The sequence below is a fragment of the Diadema antillarum genome, unplaced genomic scaffold (assembly GCF_040938485.1).
Source record: "Diadema antillarum isolate AM-2024a unplaced genomic scaffold, OU_Dant_1.0 seq00000368_RagTag, whole genome shotgun sequence".
NCBI classification, from domain to species: domain Eukaryota; kingdom Metazoa; phylum Echinodermata; class Echinoidea; order Diadematoida; family Diadematidae; genus Diadema; species Diadema antillarum.
In genome coordinates, this window is record NW_027271369.1 from 4,199,843 (window position 1) to 4,219,817 (window position 19,975).

The window sequence follows — 19,975 nt, forward strand, 5'->3', positions numbered from 1 at the left end:
GACTTTCATTCTTTAGCAATTTATACACTTTTAGTCTTCGTCTTTCACTTTTTGCTATTTCACTTTGTTTCAAGATGAGTTTGAGTATTCATATTTCTTTGAACACTGTTCATGATATTTTTGTTTCACAAAGAAGAAGAAAAATATATTGATAAGTAAAACAATGAATGAACATGTCTGTGTAATTCTCTACAGCCCGCAGTACAAAGAGTTGTCACCTCGTGAGAAATTTTTGCAAGTGTAAATGTGCCCTTGTATGTGTGTGAATGTATATTTGTGTGATAAGGTGAATGTGTGTGTATGATGTGGATGTGTAGGTGGGTGAGTGTTTATGTACTTTTACCTCTCTCCGCAGCTCTGGATCCATCTAGCATATATCTCTCACTAGTGAATGAATGACGTGTACGTAAACACATCAGCGAACACGACTCACAAAAACTCAAACGTCAATGGGCTCCTGCAATTGCAATACGGCAGCGCATTCGAGAAAGAATTACCAGTAGTCCATTAGCTTGAATTTCTGCAAGTGAAAGATTTTGTCGTCCTCTAAACTCGAGTAAGTACCCATGAGTCTCCCCCTTTTGTAATTATTCGTAGATTTGATCGGTGTTCGTGACTGTTAAAATGAATGAACAGCTGCTATTATAGTCCCACTCGTTGCCGTTCGCGTCTTCACGCTCTATCGACGTGAAGTGAAGTGAATTTCGTTCTACTAGACTAGGTTCTTTGAGACTACATTTACAATTACAAAGGAGTCATATTAGAACAGCAACACAGCAAAAGCAACATACGAGTTTTAAGGATCGCCCCGGGTTTCACGGTTAACGCGTTTCAGGGTTGAAAAGCTCCATCTGGAACATCACTCTGAGACTCAACATTTGTTAGGGAACGGTATCTATCTAATCGAGCTGTGTGCTCTTTAGCTCTTGTTTGAATGCCATTGAATCCTTGATGGAAATTAATGAGTGGGGGATGGAGTTCCAATCTTTGGAAAATTTGGGGGAAAAAGACTGTTGAAAGCAGTTGGTCTTGCTAAAAGGAACCTGAAAGGAGAGCAGGTGAGATCTTCTTGTTGTAGTCACAGACGTACAGAGGGGTCTCGTTTCTTGAATTCCAAAGGGTCTGTATGCTAATAGGGAGATCTACATTGTTGTGGATCATCTTATGCATCATGACCTGCCTGTTGATGAATCTTCCATGTTGGAGGGGTGGAAGTTGGAGGGATGTGACAGAGCTTTCACGTTTAGAATTATTCAGGATGAACCGTGCAGCTCGCTTTTGAACAGCTTCAATTTTCTGTATATTGTTCTTGGTGTGTGGGTCCCATACTGAAATGCAATATTCAATATGGGGACGGACAAGACTTTTGAATGCCTGGATTTTCACTTTAGGAGGGGCTGATTCCAGATTGCGGCGTAGAAAACCAATCATACCATTAGCTTTGGATACTGCGTTGTCCACGTGAGTATTCCACTTCATGTCGGATGACAGAGTAACTCCAAGGTACTTACGCTGGTGGACTGGTTGGAGGTCTTGACGGCAGAGCTTGTATGTGCGCTCAATTTTAGTCTTACATCTAGAGAACCAGATCACGCTACATTTGTCTGGTTTAAAGGACATAAGCCAGCGGGAGGACCATCTCTCCAAGAGTTTGAGATACAATCTGATAGGGTTTTGATAGGCCAATACACCACACAGTCATCCGCCAATAGGCTGACATTGGATTCCAAACCATCTGGTAGTTCATTGATATACATAAGGAAAAGTAGAGGGCCCAGCACGGTGCCCTGAGGTACCGCGGAGAGCACTTCAATAGCTTGGAGTAAGAACCTAACCTTGTACTACCACTGACTGTGTTCTACCTCTAAGAAATGCAAAACTTTTTTTAAATGAAAATTTCCTCGATATTCAATGTACATGAATACCATTATTTACGTCTCCCTGCTATTACACTTTGAATGGGAATAGGATAATCAAAGAGATATCATCAGGGAGGTGAGACACCCTGATATCATTTATCATTTATATTGTGTGTGTTTGTCTTTTTTAAAATGACCAACATCTTGAAAATGTGTCAAAGACTGAATTTGAAACTTATCAAGGCCAGAGCTCTTTTTGGTATGGTACAAGATTCCTTGAAATTGAAGGTTTAATTTTTTTTTAACTGTGATGCATGTGAATGGTTTGAATTAGTGTCATTTGAAGAGGTGTGTAATTAAGTTTTCTTCATATGGCTTGTTTTCAGGCTGAGCACTTTCATCATGGAAGACACTGACAGTGAGGTGTCATTTGAGAGTGCAGATGAAGGTGACGAAGATGTGCAGAAAGGAGAAGCTACAGAATCAAGTGAAAAGAGCGATGCCCCCCAGGGAGCAACGTCCGCTGGTCCTGCTGCAGATGATGTGAAAGAACAAGACACACAGAGATCTGGTGGTGCTGCTGGTAGGACTAAACAGGAGGAGACATCAAAAGAACAAATCAAAGACAGCAAGGCTCAAGTGGAAATTGGAAGCGAAGGCAGGGATGAGGGAGGCAAGAAAGAATCTGAGCATTCCGCGTCGATGTCAAGTCCAGATGCATCAGACGCAAAAGATGGAGAATCAAAGACTGGAGCGGAAACCGATGAAGCGGTGAAGGAGGAGGAGGAAAAGCAGAAGAGGCAGGAGGAGCCAGTGGCCGAAGAAATCAGGGACCGAGGTGCAGCGGGGGATGTCAGGAGTGATGCGATGTCCGGCGGCACGCCGCAGCACGTCACGGCAGGGGCGGGGTCCGGCGGGTGGGGCTGGGGTGGCTGGGGTTCCTCCATTCTCTCCTCTGCTGCGGCCACAGTCACCAAAGTTTCTGACAATGTTGGTGAGTGTGAGAACTTTCCTTCTGTTTAATATCATTTATGAAGATTGTGTATCATTGTGTATCCCTTGGGAATTGCAAATGTCACATTATTTTGCATGGTTGAAGAATAATGTCTCCAAACATTGTGCATGAAATCGTATGGTAATAAACTTCAAATTTTTTTGAAAAGAAATTAAAAACTAAACCCAGTTCACTCAAGAATGTGCTCCTTTTTTTTTTTTTTACCAAGAATAATGGTAGAAATTCTTACAGGGTCTGAATGAATTTGCTGGAAATCTGAAGTTATTGTTTTCCCCTCTACATCATAAAAAAGTATCCAGTTTATTTTTCTGATAAAATTACCTAGCTTTGTAATATGCATGTACCAGCTTATGAAATGAATGTAATTTTCAGGGTTGCAAAAGGGACACACAAACTTTATCATAATTTCATTGCCATTTATTGTCCCCGCCGAACGAGTTCGAGCAGGGGACTATGAAACGGGCTCCGTACGTGTGTGTGTGTCCGTGTGTGTGTCCGTCCGTGTGTCCGTGTGTCCGTGTGTGCGTCCGTGTGTGATCAAAATCTTCAATTTGCTACTTCTCTGTCATTTATGAGCCAATTTTGATTCTGTTTGCTTTATATGATAGCACTATGTGGGAGCTTTGAAACTTCTACACAGAATTTCAGTTGTGACCTTTGACCTTGACCTTTGACCTATATTGTACATTTTGCTACAAAATGCTACTCCTTCGCCATTTCTAACCCGATTTCGATTCCGTTTGCTTTATGTGATGGCACTAGTTAAGGGCTTCAAAACTTCTACACAGAATTTTGACCTTTGACTTCTTTGACCTTTGACCTTGATTTTTTTACCTTTATTGTACATTTTGCTACAAAATGCTACTCCTTCGCCATTTCTAACCCGATTTCGATTCCGTTTGCTTTATGAGATGGCACTAGGTGAGGGCTTCAAAACTTCTACACAGAATTTTCACCTTTGACTTCTTTGACCTTTGACCTTGATTTTTGACCTATATTGTACAATGGCTACAAAATGCTACTCCTTCGCCATTTCTAACCCGATTTCGATTCCATTTGCTTTATGTGATGGCAGCAGGTGAGGGCTTCAAAACTTTGTACACAGAATTTTGACCTTGACTTCTTTGACCTTTGACCTTGATTTTTGACTTGTATTGTACACTTTGCTACAAAATGCTACTTCCGGCGGGGACATATATTACGCACCGCGTAATTTCTACTTTTCCTTGTTTTATCTATCTTTTAGGTGTTTGTTGCGTTTGGAGAAGTACATTGCGTACATTGTGTGCGTTTGGAGATCTACTCTTGATGTACGTTTTTTTTTTGTTAATATTACTTCTATCAGGAAAAGGCTTGACATCTGTGCTCGAGAATGTTGAGTCAACGCTTGGTGTTCCCAAACCAGAGGAGCTGAGAGAGATTGCAAAGAAGGAGAAAGAGAAGGAGCAAGCTGCTGACACCAAAGAACCAACTCAGTCTGGAGGTAAGACTAGCAGATAACTAACTAACTAACTAACTAACAGATATCAATGTGCAATGGAGAGCTATGATTGGCCAGCAGTCATCTGTCTGTAATGTGTACTAACGCTCGAGAGTAAACAATCCAGAGTATACTGTAAAAGTGGAAATTTTCGCGGTGTTGAAATCTTCACGCATTTTGCGCAACCAGAAACTAATACGAAAATAAAAGCCCGCGAATATTTTTGCATGCCATATGTTCCAGTACTTGATGTCTTGATTCCGCGAAACTCGAAAAAAGGCGAAACTCTTCTAACTCGGCCAAGTGCGAAAAAATAGTCTTGCAAAAATATCCACTTTCACAGTATGAGACAAGATGAGGTGCATTTACATTGTAGGGCATAATGATAGTAATCGGATACAGAAAATTGGATCAGTAGCATCATGAGAGGTTGTTTTGTTTTGTTTGTTTGTTTATTTTTTGTCAATTTGTGTAAAGCCAGCACTTTTATACCAACAGAAATCCAAAAATTAAGTGTACAGACACGCACGACTTTGCCGTGACAATACTTTTAAAAGATCCAAAGTTGAATTTCCTGCATCCATTCCTCTGCCAATGCTGGTATTTAAAAATAGCCTTATTCCAAACCTTATCCATAGTTTTATTCCAGGCACATGTATGGTTCTTTGATAAATTGGGAAACACATGAAGGGATTTCCATAAAGCTTGCCAAGAAATGCCAACCAAGCAATTATTGAAGGCAGTGTGTACTGTATCCATATAGTATGAAGAACTGCGGTACCGGCAGGTCCATGAGAAGACGCCTTGGCAATTTGTGTGAATGAGACATCTTAACCCATTGAGGACGGACTGATTTTGCTATGTACAACATGCATTTCCCATAGACCCCTGCCCGAGTATACTCAGGACTCGTCCTGAACGGGTTAACATGGAATTTGTCCAGAAGTCAGCGAGTCTCCATGATTACAGAAGTAACCACTGTATGTTTCCATTTCAATTTTTTGTTTTGTTTCCTATTTTCTTTTGATTTATATTTGTCTTTTACCAAGAAACCTTTGATATAAGACCTTCTTATTTGTTCCATTGACACAGCAGCAGACAAGGCATCTGGTGGAGCAGAGGAGGGGGAATCTGGGGGCAAGGAAGAGACCGGTGAAGAGCAGAGAGAAGGAGCTGGGATCGGTGGGCTCTTTTCATTTGGCGCTTCAGCCTTCACCAACGTCATGGAGAAAACAGTATGTGCCATCAGTGTGATTCACACAGATTGTATTTCTTGTGTGTTTGATTTTGACCATTTGATATAGAGAGCTTATACCATTCCTTGTATGATGCTAAGTGATGTTTAAAAATTGGTATAATTTCATGCATACGGTATGAATATCACCACAAAAGTGACTTCTGTAAATATGATTTTCGCACATCTTAAAATCGATCATAAGATGTGCACTGATATGATGCCCTATTCAGATGAACATGTTCATATGTACAATTTTATGCTTTTTTGCGCGTTTTGATTAGATTGCGTGAAAGAATGCAAACTTCCGACAATTTTTTCTCCTTTTGCCACAAAAGATTCATAAAGCATAATTTTCTTAGTGAAATGTCATGTCACTCATACCAAAACACAATAGTTCACTCATGTTGTGTAAAAACAAAAAGAAAAAATCCTTTCTCACTATGTTGCCTTGACAACCAACAGGTGACAGGGGGCCTGGATGCATTGGAGATGATTGGACGAAAGACAATGGACATCCTGCAGGAAGGTGACCCTCGACTGGAGAAGAAGCGGGCCTTGATTGTTCCTAGGTCAGAGAAGGTCAACCTGTCAGAAGTAAGCATTGTGCTTTGCAATTGTTATTGTTGTTACTGTTGTAACATTATTCCTATTATGGAACATGAACCTTTTTATCTGTAATCAAGCTCACTGACATCACAATTGCATACTTCAGCAGTGCGCACTCAATCAGTTACAAGCCCGCTCAATCACTTGCTGTAAACAATTTTCAAGTTCATGTTTAGTGTGTCTGGAACATTTCTTTGGACATCTTGGCCTTTGAGCAAGTTCTGCACGTGGCTGACTGATACCCAGAGAAGCATTTTATAAAACAAATAATGCACAGGTTTAAGTTTTTGGTGCTTAGGTGGAGATGCAGCTCACTCTCGGGTATTCACAAAGTTGAGCCACATGTACTCAGCTGTGCCTCGTGCATGTTACACTAATGTAAATACCCTCGAATGTGCCCCTTTAATTTTTCCCTTTTAATTTCTTTTATTTAAAAAAAAAAGATAACAAATTAAAGGGATTCATCTGGTGACCCTCCCCCCAAGTTGTTTTGTAAGCTACAGCACCTGCTGATATTCTTGTCAGCAGGCATGATATTCTGTAGATTTAGATCTGATTTTAGATTTTTTTTTTCTCAAATCTACACACATTTTGCTTTTTCCATATATCAAAATCACCTGAAAATTTTAATTTCCGATTTTTTCAACAAACTTCAATATCATCCCTGGTCAGGTCTTACGGCAAGCCAAGGAGGAGGCCGAGGCTGAAGCAAAGCGAAGGCAAGAAGAAGAAGACTTGCAGAAGTTCAACTTTGGTCTCCTCTTTGACCAATTTCAAGGTAGTACTTCAATTGCTTCTCTTTGCTTTCTTTTTTATGCCTCCGCAACGAAGTGGCCGGAGGCATTATGTTTTCGGGTCGTCCGTCCGTCCGTCCGTCCGTCCGTACGTCCGTACGTCCCGTTTTGTTTTTGTCGATATCTCAAGAACCGTGTGGTGGTTTTACATCAAACTTGGTATTAGGATATATCCTTGGGGGATAATACTTTGTGTGGATTTTAGGGTCACAGGGTCAAAGGTCAAAGGTCACAGGTTATTTTGTGGAAAAAAAATGAAATTTCATGTTTTTCTCCATATCTCGCAAATGGTTCAAGGTATCTTCATGGAACTTAGTATATATGCTTGTACCGATGGGCAGTGATTATCTAGGGAAGTTGGGGGTCATGGGTCAAAGGTCAGGGGGTCAAAGGTCAAGATCAACTCCTCAAAATATCACTACTTTCCTTAAAATGCAATATGCCTGAATTTTTTTTTTCTTTAACTTGATGTATGGCATGTATTACCCAATATATATTTTTGGGGAAGTTTCTTGCCAAAAGGTCAAAGGTCAAAAGGTAAAGGTCAAGTGAAAGTGCTAAATTGCACTTTTTCCTCCATATCTCGAAAGTAGCTCAAGGTATCATCATGAAACTTACATATTTATGCATGTTCAACCTAACAGTGATTCTCTTTGGAACTGTGAGGTCAAAGGTCAAAGGCCAGGTTTAGATAATGCTATTTTCGCATTTAATACTGAAATTATACTTTTTCTCAATACCTTGAAAATTACTCAATGCATAAACTTATAAAAGGGTCAAATGTCAAGTAAAAATCATCAGTTCCCCAAATACCTGCACTCTGACATTTTAATCATTCATCCAATTGAACCTAGTTCTAGGAAAGTGAACATTCAGCACATTTGTGTCAAACCTGTCATTTTAATATTTTGCCAATTGTGTGAAACTGTCATCACACATTGTCAAGACATTGTACTATAGACCTATTAGGAGAACCATGCATTATGGCGGAGGCATATCAGTAGCCGTAGCGATATATCTAGTTTTTTCTTTTTTCTTTCGAGAGAGAGTTGCTTTAACTATTGATCAATCCTATTGAATTTAGTTCTATTCAATTTCATAGAATTTGTTTTGTATGACAAAGACTGAAATTCAGTTTGTGCATATGAATGGCAAAAAATCTCCAGTGTGTCTTTGGTTCCGAGTTGTGACAAATATGTTCAGCTACAAAGTGCTGAAATTCTATGGAGCTTATTCATGATCCTATGACCGTTTTTGTGATGATAAAGGAGTCATGAATAAAAGATTTTACTCTTTGCCCTGTATCAAGTGAAAACATCTTCATATGAGAGAAGATTATATCCTTTGATCCCCAAGCTTTGATTTCATTGAATTTGTTCAAAGTATGTCAAAGATTTATCGTTATCAGGGTCTAGGGCAATTACCCCCTGGGCAATTACCCCGCACCCTTCCCCTGGCCCTAATCCTGAACCTAATCCTATCCCTAACTCAAGCTCCTAACCCTAACCCTAACCCTAACCCTAACCCTAATCGTTACTCTAAGCTTACCACTAACCAGTATTTAGCCGGGGGGTAATTGCCCGGATACGCGTTATCATTTTACTGTGACATTTATTTTGTAGATTTTGAAACAATTTGAAACAGTTTGATTTAGTTTGAAACATGTACTGTGAATTAATGTACGATTTTAATGGAAAGAGCAGAAATGAAATCAAACTTACCTGAACTGAACTGAACTGATCTCTCTTTGCTGTGAAAGGTCTTGCCCATCTTGAAGCCCTGGAGATGCTCTCCAACCAGAGCGAGACCAAGGTGCAGTCGGCTGTTGCCATGGTTACAGAGGATACCCTGGATGAAGTCAAGACCGAGCTGCTGGAGGTCAGGGATGCCTTCCAGCTTGAGGATGTTGACACAGTTGAGGAAGGTGTGAATTCTTTGTTCTTTTCCCACCTTTGCTCGATGCCTCATTTAAAGTTTGGTCTTTGAATTTGGAAATGAAAATTTACCAGGTAAACATTAAAAAATAAATAAATAAATGCATGACTTACCATTAATTCTATGTTTGTAAAGTTGCCGGCATTGGGTAAGTTTTCTGTTGTGTTTGCTGTTTTAGCAACCTGATACTGCTGTAGTTGAAAACCAAACAATGCCTAAAGAGAAAGTTGTTATTAAAACAAGGTGATGAAACCAAAGTAACTGATAATATGACAATGAAGCTCCATATTCTTTGTTGTTTCGGATGAATGGTGCAAACAGCTGTAATCAATGGCACGTCAGAATTGAAGTCATTCATAACGCTACATGATCGTTCTCAGATATAACTTATGTGGGTCAGGCATTTACAACATCATGTGTGCTGTTCAGTGAAGTTTCTTACACAAAAACATGAAGAACTTACTCAAGTGAGGGTACAAGACACATACCAGCAAGTAAAGACAGGTCTCATTATGATACCCAGATGACATTGTGTCTGATTTGTAAATGACTCTCTCTCAATTGTTGTCTTTTTCGAGCTCAAATTGTTCATCAGTCGATCTTATTTTAGTACGTTTAGGCAGTTACGCTTAAATTCACTTACAGATTTCTTGGTTTTTTTGAAAGTGATCCATTTCGATTGTTGCATTGTTGCAGACGCCACCAATGATCAAGACTTCGTGAATGTTGTCACTGAGCTCCTCTTTAGTCTCAGCATTGCTGCCACTCCTGACAAATTGCAGCGGGTGAGTTTGAGAGTGCAAAGGTTGGTTGGTGTAATGGATCATTCTCATAGTTTTTGTAATTCACGACCAGGCGCAATACTAGCAGCAAGTTGCCAAAATCAAATCATACTGTTCCTTTACGGGATTATGTTGATTATTACACAAAAGCTGGTTTTATAAGAATGACAGTATGTGATCATTCATTTTACCAAAGCTTAGGTTGCTAAGATGACCATGAACTTTAGGGCTTATAGAAAGCTCATATCATTTGTCTCAATACTCAAAATAAGATTTATCCATTAGAATTTTTGCAGTGCCTCAATTGAAAGGCCTACACACGCAGGTTTGCATGGGTGGGACTACGGTAATCATTATTTGTATAATGGTGTCAAACATTTTTCCCATACTTTTCATAACATGAAAATGACAAACCCTTCCATCTTTTTCTAAAAGAAGTGCATCCTGACAACTTTCCTTATAGAAACTACCTCACATCATGCATTGTAAATTTCAGATTTGAGAAGTCCCTGGGCAAGAGTGTAGTGCAGAGATACCAACTGTTACCTTTTTTGCAAGAATTTTTTACTGGGTTCTTTTTTTTTTCTTCTCCTTCTTCCTTTTGCCAAGAATACTGCAGATTCGTGGAAAATACTGTTTTTCCCAAATTGTATTAATTCACATGTCTACTGCAGGAAAAGTAGAACATTGTTCTTCCATTAAAAAAATACACCTTTCCAGCCCTGAGAATACTGCAATACTGTCTACAATGTTAGCATCCCTGGAAGTAGTGAGAAGTGACCAGTAAACTAACCAGTACAATCTATCTAGTATGTGGAACAGAACCATAAGATGCAATACAAAGGGAACATCTTTATAAAGTTGCTCTGCTCTGCCTTAAGTGTATACGAAATGGAGAGCATATTATGCAGCTGCTACCTGTAACTTGTCATAGCAGTCTGTTGAATCAAAGTGTGCAAGCGTCTCTTTTATCTATCAAGTCCAAGTAAGTCAGTATGCTGGAATATTTTTCTTTTCCGTGGATGTTATCTAATATTTTTGTATTGTTCATTACACCCCACACAGGTTCAGAAGGAGGCTAAGGAATGGTTGTCGACGCACAAAGTTGAGAAAGATGCCCCAGAGTCCTCCGGAGGAGACGGAGGGGAAGACTCCAAGCTTCAGATTCAGGTGTGATAACTTTTTGTCATACATCCCACTCAAAAATTAATTTCTCATTTCTCCTCTTTATCCTTTTCCTTTTCCTCCTCTTTAAAATCTTTGGCTGCAGTCCTCAAGACATTTAGATAATTGTACTTGTTGAGTTGAGAAGTGTGAAAAATAATGGAATGGAAAATTCTGTAAACTTTTAGACACATTCGGGATGATTGATCTTTGTTTCCTAGTTGAATCAACTTATTTCATTTGAGTCCTGCCATTTTCAAAGGAGGATTTCCTCTCAAACTCACCTTGATAGAAAATGCTAGTTTTGTGTCATAATTTTCTGTGATACTTTGGATTAGCGTCAGTGTTTGTGGGTAAACTTGTTGTCTATACTCTGTTTAATTAAATAACCAATCTTTGTAAACGTTGTTGTGAGAGTGACAGAAAACATACAATATAGGAGTCTCACAGTTCTCTCTTCCTCATACTCATCATTCGATGACTCTCTGTTTAGGGTTAACACTAACTTTTTTGTCTGGTAGCCCGTTCGGGCCACTGAAATCTGTAAATGTAAAATTTTAAAGGCCCCCAAAAGATATGTAGTGGCATGAAAATTAAAGCAAAAGTAACAATCCAGTTTGAATCTTAGTTGCCTAGTCGGGCCACCGACAGATAAATTTGGTGGCCTGACACCAATTTTTAGTGGCACCGGGCCACCGGGCCACCGGACCACCACTAATGTTGAACTCTGCTCTGTTTCTTTGTCAGGATGTTCATGCCAAGGCTATGCAGGTCCTGGCAGAGCTGACGGCCAGGACTATAGAACAGTTCCACAAAGTGGCAGAACTCATGCTGCTAGACCAGGACCAGTCCAAGGGACCAGTGGAACGTGCCACCACACTTTCAAAGTAAGCAGGAAGTTTGTCAAGTTGTCCAAATTTACTGCCCTGCCTTTTTTAGTGTTGCCTAGATTGGCAATTCCACCAGATTAGGTATTAAAGTCATGATTTGTTCACTAAAAATGTTGGAACTAGGATAAAGTGATAATGCATGTTGTGAGTGTAAAGCTTCATTGGAATGGTGTTGCAAATCCTCTTTTGGTAATTAAGCAATCTGCAAAGTTATTTTGTAACATAGTACAGAGAGATCTTGCTAGCTGCTTGTCACATGGTTAGATAATTTCAGCTAAGAAGGGAGGACCTGACACAGTCCAAATTAGAAACCATGTAGTGTATGAGGTTAATGTCTATGATTTAAGTGGAAATGGTCAGATCTCACAGTCTTCTACACTTTCCAGGTCAGCTTGGCAGCTAAAGTTATGGTGGCATGGTTCAAGAGAGAAATAACCATGACGTTACAGTCAGACCGCAGCACCCGATAATTCGCTCGTATCTATTCAACTCGTATGCAAGCCCGCTCGAGGCTTGCATACGTAATGAGCTGCGGATGGGGATTTTGTCCTTGGGCTTTCGGCAACAAAAATACACCTTATATTCACAAATTTGGTATCAAATTCAAGGAAAATATGCAAGCTATCGTCTCATGTTACTCAAATTATTGTAAATGAAAAATATCATAGCGTAATTTGAGCTTGAAAAATGATGAAAAAAGTAATTCGTGTACTACACGTTCAAGACATCAAAAGAATACCAAATTCACCTTGCGTCTCAATGAAAATGCAGTATTTGGTAGTCCATCTCTTAATCTTTGTATCCATGTAAATATCTTGACAATTTGTTGCTTAATCCGGTCAGGAACCAGTAAAATATGCATCGATGTCAGTGCTGGTCAGCTTGAAACCGTGCAATCTCAAGAGTAAGCTCTCTCATTGGACAGCGCTTGCATTCAGCTTGCATTACATCATTTCGCTGCTACGGTTTCATGCCACGTGCGTGCATAGCGCATGCTTGCATACAGGCACGTGTGTAGTTCTGTGCTTCGGACAGAAGCTAGAAGCTAGAAGCTTGGTACAGCGCGCGCCAGTCGCCGAAATTACACTCTTTCGCGCCACTGTACACTTTGTGTGGAGCATACTTCCGGCTTAGGAGTGAATTTTACAGACATTTCAAAACGGAAAAACTAGTATAAATCATGCTTGCATCTCCTTGACTCCAATATATGATGAGCATCTAAGTTTCCTCTATACGAAAAAGCCAAAATCAGAAACAACAGTTTCTTAATCTGGTCAGGAACCAAAAACAAACTTTAGACGACAAAATCTTCTGTGAAAAGCAGGTAAAATTTACGCAATTTCAACTGATTATATCGTCATGATAAGAACCGATGTTATACGCAAATTTGGTATCAAAATAAAGATCAAAGTCTGGAGAACAACTTAAGGTGACTTGTAGCCATGATGAATGTATGTACAAGTCGCTACACTGTGAAAATCATAGCCCTGTCAAACTCTCGCAAAATCTCGCATGTACAAGACACCTTTCGAACGCAAAGATCGTCAACGAGAGTGCTGAATAAATCTTGCCGGATCGGCTCATTAGCATACGTGCTGCAGTCTGACTGGTTACTCCATATACTGCAAGACAAATTTAGATTTTTTTTTTCAAATTAGTGAAGAAGCTGTCTATGTATAGTTATCAACAAGATGTCTTCCTTTACATGTAGCTGTGATTGAAATAACTATGGTAACAAGCTTCACTTTAGCGAGGGTACAAGCATCTGTGCAATTTGCCCAATGATACCAAGTTGGAACCATGCCATACACTTCCCCTCTCCTCCCTCCTCCAATCAGATTGGCCAGTATTCTGTCGGCAGAGGTCAGCTCCATTGCGACCCGCTTCTGCGAGATGCTGAGCTCCATGGGGGACCAGTCGCAGCGGCCAGAGGAGGTCAACACCATCATCACAAACATTTACCTCGAGGTCAGCATCTCATACCTTGACCAGTCCACATCTTCTGATGCAATCATTATACTGAATTATAGCTGTCAATGCACTACACTGTAGCAGTAACAATAGTGAATTTGTGTAATCAAGCAGTTACTGTGTTTGTCCAGAGAAGCAGTCAGTATACTATATAAGAAAAAAAAAAGTAATTGAAGTGCCTAATTGTAAAAATCATGAGACATCCAGAGCTAACACATAATCTCTTTGCTCATGAAAATATCAGTATTTTATGTTTTATACATGTTCAGTTGATTCCTCACTACAGTTTTGGTACCAGAAAGTTAGTAACTTCAGAGAAAATAGCTAAATTTATGAATTCCAAGTTTGTTTGTTTGTTCTTTGCCTTGTATTGAACCACGCCAATTACCATATTATACTGTAAGTTGCAAAGACTGGGAAGTAAAGAAAATCTTGCTAGATCTAAATGCTTATCTCCAAAGAGATCATTGAAATGAAGAGTGCTTTGCATGTCCACAAAGTGCCAACAAAATGTGTGTGATCGCTTTCTGGCTATAGGCTTCCAACAGCACATCCTACATCCAGGACGCATTCCAGCTTTTGCTTCCAGTCCTACAGGATATTGCCGTCAGGAGGAGAAGCGAAGAGGCGTCGTCATAGCAACCCCTCCTCACCTCATCCGCGTCGACAATTCTTGAACATCGGCATCGCTAATGACATTTGGCCAGTGACCCTGTCTTTGGACGTACATGTACACGCCTTGTGATGGGATTCCAGACAGATTGCGTCAAAATCAGAAAAACTGATGGAGAAAAAAAAGTGCTGGTTATGATGAAAACAATGTCAATACTGATGGACATTCACATTTGGTTTTGGAACTTTACAGACAGAGTGGATCTGTCAAGTTCATCGTAACAATGTACATGGACTGGTAGAGTAGTACAAGAATACCTATATGAAGTATATGTTTCACAGTGAGCCACATGAGCTGAGTTGAACCAGTTAACCTTGGGTTCTCAGCCAATGCTCAGTTTTTGTCAGCTCCAGATATCTTAAATGCTTCAAAGGTGATGTCATAATTGACTCAGTATGTGTCATTGATGCACTTTTCCAAACCTGTTGCACTACATTGATATGAATTTATAAATATGAATTATTTTCCCTGTGGAACTCTCCCCCACCCCCCCCCCCCCCAAAAAAAAAAAAAAAAGCTAGAAAAATGATCGAAAAGTAAAATAGCCAGACACACCTACTCAAACACACCATGTAAACACATAATTCCAGACAACCCTTCTGGAAAAAAAAAAAGCTTTACAGTAGACAATGATGTGTATTATGTATGTATAGGCATATTCAATTCTTTTCTTTGAAAAATGAAAGTGATTACCATATGCATCATGTTTTGTGTAAACAAACCTTCTTTTTTTTTTTTTTTGCATAATATTACTAGCCTGTATGAAATTTAAAAAAAAATGTGTTCATGCCTGTATCAATGTGCAAATATTTTATTTTTATATTTTTTATTTATTTATTTGTTGTTGTTAGCTGTGTAGTATACTGATATACTCACTCATGTTAGGTAAATGTATGTGACATCTACGTAAAATTGCATGCATGAAGCAAATTATATAGGACCATATTATGTACACTGCCAGCAGTTAAGAATTAGGCAACTCAATATGTGACACATGGCTGTAGGGTATACCTAGACTTGTGCCATCTTGTTCAAAATTGGAATTGTGTCGGTATTCAAAAATCCAAGAGCCATAGATACGATCTTAAAGGGGAAGGCTAGTAACTGAACAGTGGGAATCAGTGGGAATGCTGGAGGGTGATTGCTCCAATCCTTGTGGGATTCATTTAGGAGTACATCATATATCTATTGTTGTGTGAAAATTTTTTGCTTCAGAATGGTCTCATATTCAAGTAATGTGCAGTTTAATGTTTCCAGGTTAGCGTCCCTGGTCAGTGACGGGGCATTAATCTGCACATTACTTGAATATGAGACTGTTCTGAAGCAAATAATTTTCACACAACAGTAGATATGTAATGTACTCTTAAATGAATCCCACAAGGATTGGAACAATCATCCCTCAGTATTCCTACTGATTCCCACTGATCGGTTACTAGCCATCCCCTTTAATCTATCCATATTGATGTAAATGAGCTTTTCTGAAATAGTCCACAAGTTATGAAATATTCCATGACGAACAGGAGCAAATGAATACACAACACATTTCCAACAGGGTACATTCTGGAACGGATCATATCTATGGGACATTTCTTATCAAGTGGTCTTCAAATGCTTGATTCCAGAACCAACAAACTTTATATTTGTGTGCTAAAAAAACCCCAATAGAATCTGATATTTAATGTTAGCAAGCTTTGTTTAAAATGCTATTTTAATTCTATATCCTGAAGCACAAAGTAGATTACATCATTCTAGCTGTATATTTCTGTGTTTTGGTTATTGATCATTTACACATTATGAATATGCACACATACGGCATAGCTACACCTCAAAAACGCATTGTGTTTAGTAGTGGAGTTTGCCTATAGTTCATATGCTTACCAGTCATACCAAGTACTACATTATGAGGGGTATGATTACTGATACTATTTAAAGATAATATAAAGTTTTGGTACCTCAAAAGTTTCACTGAGTTTCCTTGTCTTAGTTTGTGTTTCAGGTTAAAGTACCTTTCATATAACTAACACTGTGAGACTTACTCGCCCCAAAGTGCTCTCATGTCTTAGTAATCATGCAATAATGGTTTCGTACCAGAGCAGTGCGGGCTCTGAAAAATTCGAACGAGCCGTTAGTTTGCCTCGACGCGGTACCGCGACAATCAATGTATACGCATTTTACGAAACCATTATTGCATGATTACTAAGACATGAGAGCACTTTGGGGCGAGTAAGTCTCACAGTGTTAGTTATATGAAAGGTACTTTAACCTGAAACACAAACTAAGACAAGGAAACTCAGGGAAACTTTTGAGGTACCAAAACTTTATATTATCTTTAAGTTATTGTTTCATTCTAATTTAATTTGTAGTGGACAAGAGTGCTTACCACTGAACTGTGGTATTCTGATTCATCTGATGTACAGAGACTGCCAGTGTAGAATTGTGGGGCAGGTGTAATGGAAAGCCTTCGCAGACCATGAAACAAGGTACAATTAACAAAAAGTGCATCATGAAAACTATAAATATGCCTTTTACCTCTTCACTTCAGTGGTTTCAATTTCACAGGTGGAAATTCCAGACATGTCAGCGTCAAACTCTCAAGACAAACACAGTCAACCATGCACAAGTCAAATCCAAAGGGACCAAAGGAACAATCCTTCATTTTATGTGAATTTCTTCCAAAGGGTTGTACTTGCACAGTATAATGAGTACGTTTATAGGTTCACATTGTATCCATCCTGGGTGGAATTTTTCGTCATCTTTGCAGCCATTTTTACCCCAACTTTTGCAAGGTTGACTCATTCGATATTGAATATAGATGGAAACCAAAATATTTTTGATGCCCTACATGTATCACAGTAATGTACAGAGGATGTTTCTTGTGATGCCTGTACAATATCTGCAGATCTCGGAATCTTGCCTTCCAGAGTATGGCAGTTAACAGAAAGCACTTCTTATGTTTACAGTCAATACTGTACTTACCAATGTTTTTAATTAAATGCCGCCTAGATATGAGGAATATATTGCACAGAAATACTTTGGCAAGGTTTCATGATTAAAGTGAGTTTATAACTGCCCATGGATTGTGGGTCCTTGTTGATATGCATTGGCTTGGCCTTTGTTGCAGTAAAAGTGACACATGTTTTCTTTGTTAGCTGTCTTATCATGGAGGCATATGAAAATCTAGTCCGCCATTTTTTGTCAATGAAATCGGCATTCTTGTTGGCGAGATGCAGTGTGTTATTCTGATTTTGGGGTATGTATGTACATTTAGTAGTGGTGCTGTATGTCTTGTGAGAGACTTACATGTGCAGGAAGTCTTTTGTTTTGGCTTGTTTTAAAATTGGAAAGGGCCTAAAATGCAAAGTCTAAGAAGAGAAATCTCGAGCTAGATCTTTTGTTGATGACTCTGTAAGGAATCACTCTCATGTGGGAAAGGCATCTGTCTTATTTTTGTGCTAGCGTACAATAGCTTGTTATGTGCCTACAAAAGCCTGTATGTGCTGAAATGTCTCTCTCTCTCTCTGTTTTGCATATGTTGGCTTGCTGTAATATCTATAAACACTATAGAACTGGATGTGTGACAGATAGAGTGATGAACTCTATAATCGCAGTTTTACAATGTATTGAATTGAATGCAAAAAAAAAAAAAAAAAAAATCACACATCTGCCAACCTTAGACACATAAGTAGTTGTAGGAACAAATGTAACATTGAAGAAACAAAAGCTCTCATTGATCTCCTAGTTTAGTGATAGAGAACCATGTAAAATACATGTGTTTTTTTAAATCATCTGGAAGGTAAAGAAATGTGTTTTTTGATAAGTATGATGGTACAGTATCACTAACAAAAAGTAAAAAAAGTAAAAAATGTACCAGTATAGCAAAATAACAATTCTTAATTCACACCGAGTTTGCTCTACAAGCCACTGACTGCAGTGTGTTGTACTCTTACAAGTATATTTCAAATCTTGCTGAATGAAATAATGTCCTCGAGTCTCTTGTCAAAGTGGCTCTCAAATAGAACTGAAACCTCTTAAGTGTATTTTTGTCATGTGTGTTCTTCTTTCCCTATAATAGCAAGCTTTGTTAAAGAAGAAGTTTCCCCAGATATACATGCAGATTGAGTAAATGCAGCAATATTAAAAGTTTCAGGAAAATCAGACAATCCACTCAAATGTTATGAATTCTTCATAGTTTTGGTGGTGCCGTCGCTGAATGAAGTCTATCACAGTTCGTGATGCTACTGCAGAACTATATTGAGAAAATATCAAGGGAATTCTGAAAAATATCAGTTTTCTAGAGTAATGAAAGACCAATTTACTTACAGCTTTACCTCTTTTAGAAAGCAGGGGGACTTTGACATGTGTCAGCAACAATGTGTATCTTTATTGGAAAATGAAATTTTGTGGAATTCTCTTTATATTTTATTTATAACATTGTTCTACACTGACGTCACACACCGTCGTAGTCTTCTCATCCAGCGATAGCAGCATCAAAACTTTGAAACTTAGTTACTATTGAGCGGATTGTCTGATTTTCCTAAAACTTTTCCTAATGTGTTCTGCTAATATTGTTTCATTCACTCAATCCGCATGTAAATTTGGGGAATCTTCCCCTTTAAATCTGTATGAAGACATACAGTCAAACACACTCTCAATGAAAACACATAAGATGCTCAAATAATATTTTCATATACATTGTATCAAACTTGAACTTTATTTTCCATCGCAATTTCCTTGACATGCCGTAATCACATCATGAACCATCCAGTCTTTTTGTCTCTCCCGTCTGTCTGACAACTCATAGAATGCCAGGTTTCTTCTCTATCAAACTGTGTAACACCTTGAGAATGTTTCCTTTCGGTAGTTTCACACTGCCATACAACATTACATTATTTGACACATTAGGCAACACACACAACCATCTAATTCAATCCCATGATTTAAGACTGCTGGGTAAAACAAAAAAGATCTTGCCCACAACACGCTATTGGCACAATGGCAGTTGAGAAGAAAATGGGGGAAAAGGACAAAGAATCTACTGGCACTGTATAACATCTCATCAATACCTACCCGCAGTATTCAGCCATTCTGTGCCTATATTGAGTGACCTACAATGAAGATTCATTTTCTCTAATGTAAGCCAGCTGACATGAAAAATTTAAGATTCAGTATGACTCCTACTATGAACGCGGAAATTTTTGCAGTTCACTAATTTTTGCATCCAGGTATTTCGCGCTGCTTTTGGCTACCACAAATTTCTAAAACTCGCGAAAATATCTTCACAATTTTCTCTGCACATTTTGAATGGGTTGACAATTGTGCAGGGCGAATTCAAGAACTAAGTTGAGCAGTTGGAGCATTTAGGACTCTTTAATCTGCTTAAAGAGCTGTTGAAAAATGATATGTTAAAAGACAGAAAAACAAATATACCCCCCAGTTTCTAATTAGCATTGAACTACACGTGTGTACAGCCTTCTTCAGCACAAAAACTTATATGCTAGTGCACACACAGAGCCCCACTACTTAAAGCAATTTACCTACTGGTCCATGGCAGTTGCTCAAGTAATTACCA

The 19,975-nt window shown here is 38.9% G+C and overlaps 1 protein-coding gene across 1 annotated transcript; it reads left to right on the plus strand.

The window, feature by feature from the left end:
- Window positions 1–427: 427 nt before the first annotated feature.
- LOC139731381 (protein FAM114A2-like) lies at window positions 428–14,646 on the plus strand. Its single transcript, XM_071642270.1, has 12 exons — window positions 428–556; window positions 2,246–2,853; window positions 4,220–4,357; window positions 5,447–5,589; window positions 6,054–6,185; window positions 6,870–6,975; window positions 8,751–8,915; window positions 9,623–9,711; window positions 10,774–10,878; window positions 11,620–11,759; window positions 13,601–13,730; window positions 14,271–14,646. The coding sequence occupies exons 2-12, from the start codon at window positions 2,262–2,264 to the stop codon at window positions 14,370–14,372; spliced, it is 1,842 nt and encodes a 613-aa protein (XP_071498371.1). The 5' UTR covers window positions 428–556; window positions 2,246–2,261; the 3' UTR covers window positions 14,373–14,646.
- The last annotated feature ends 5,329 nt before the right edge of the window (window positions 14,647–19,975 follow it).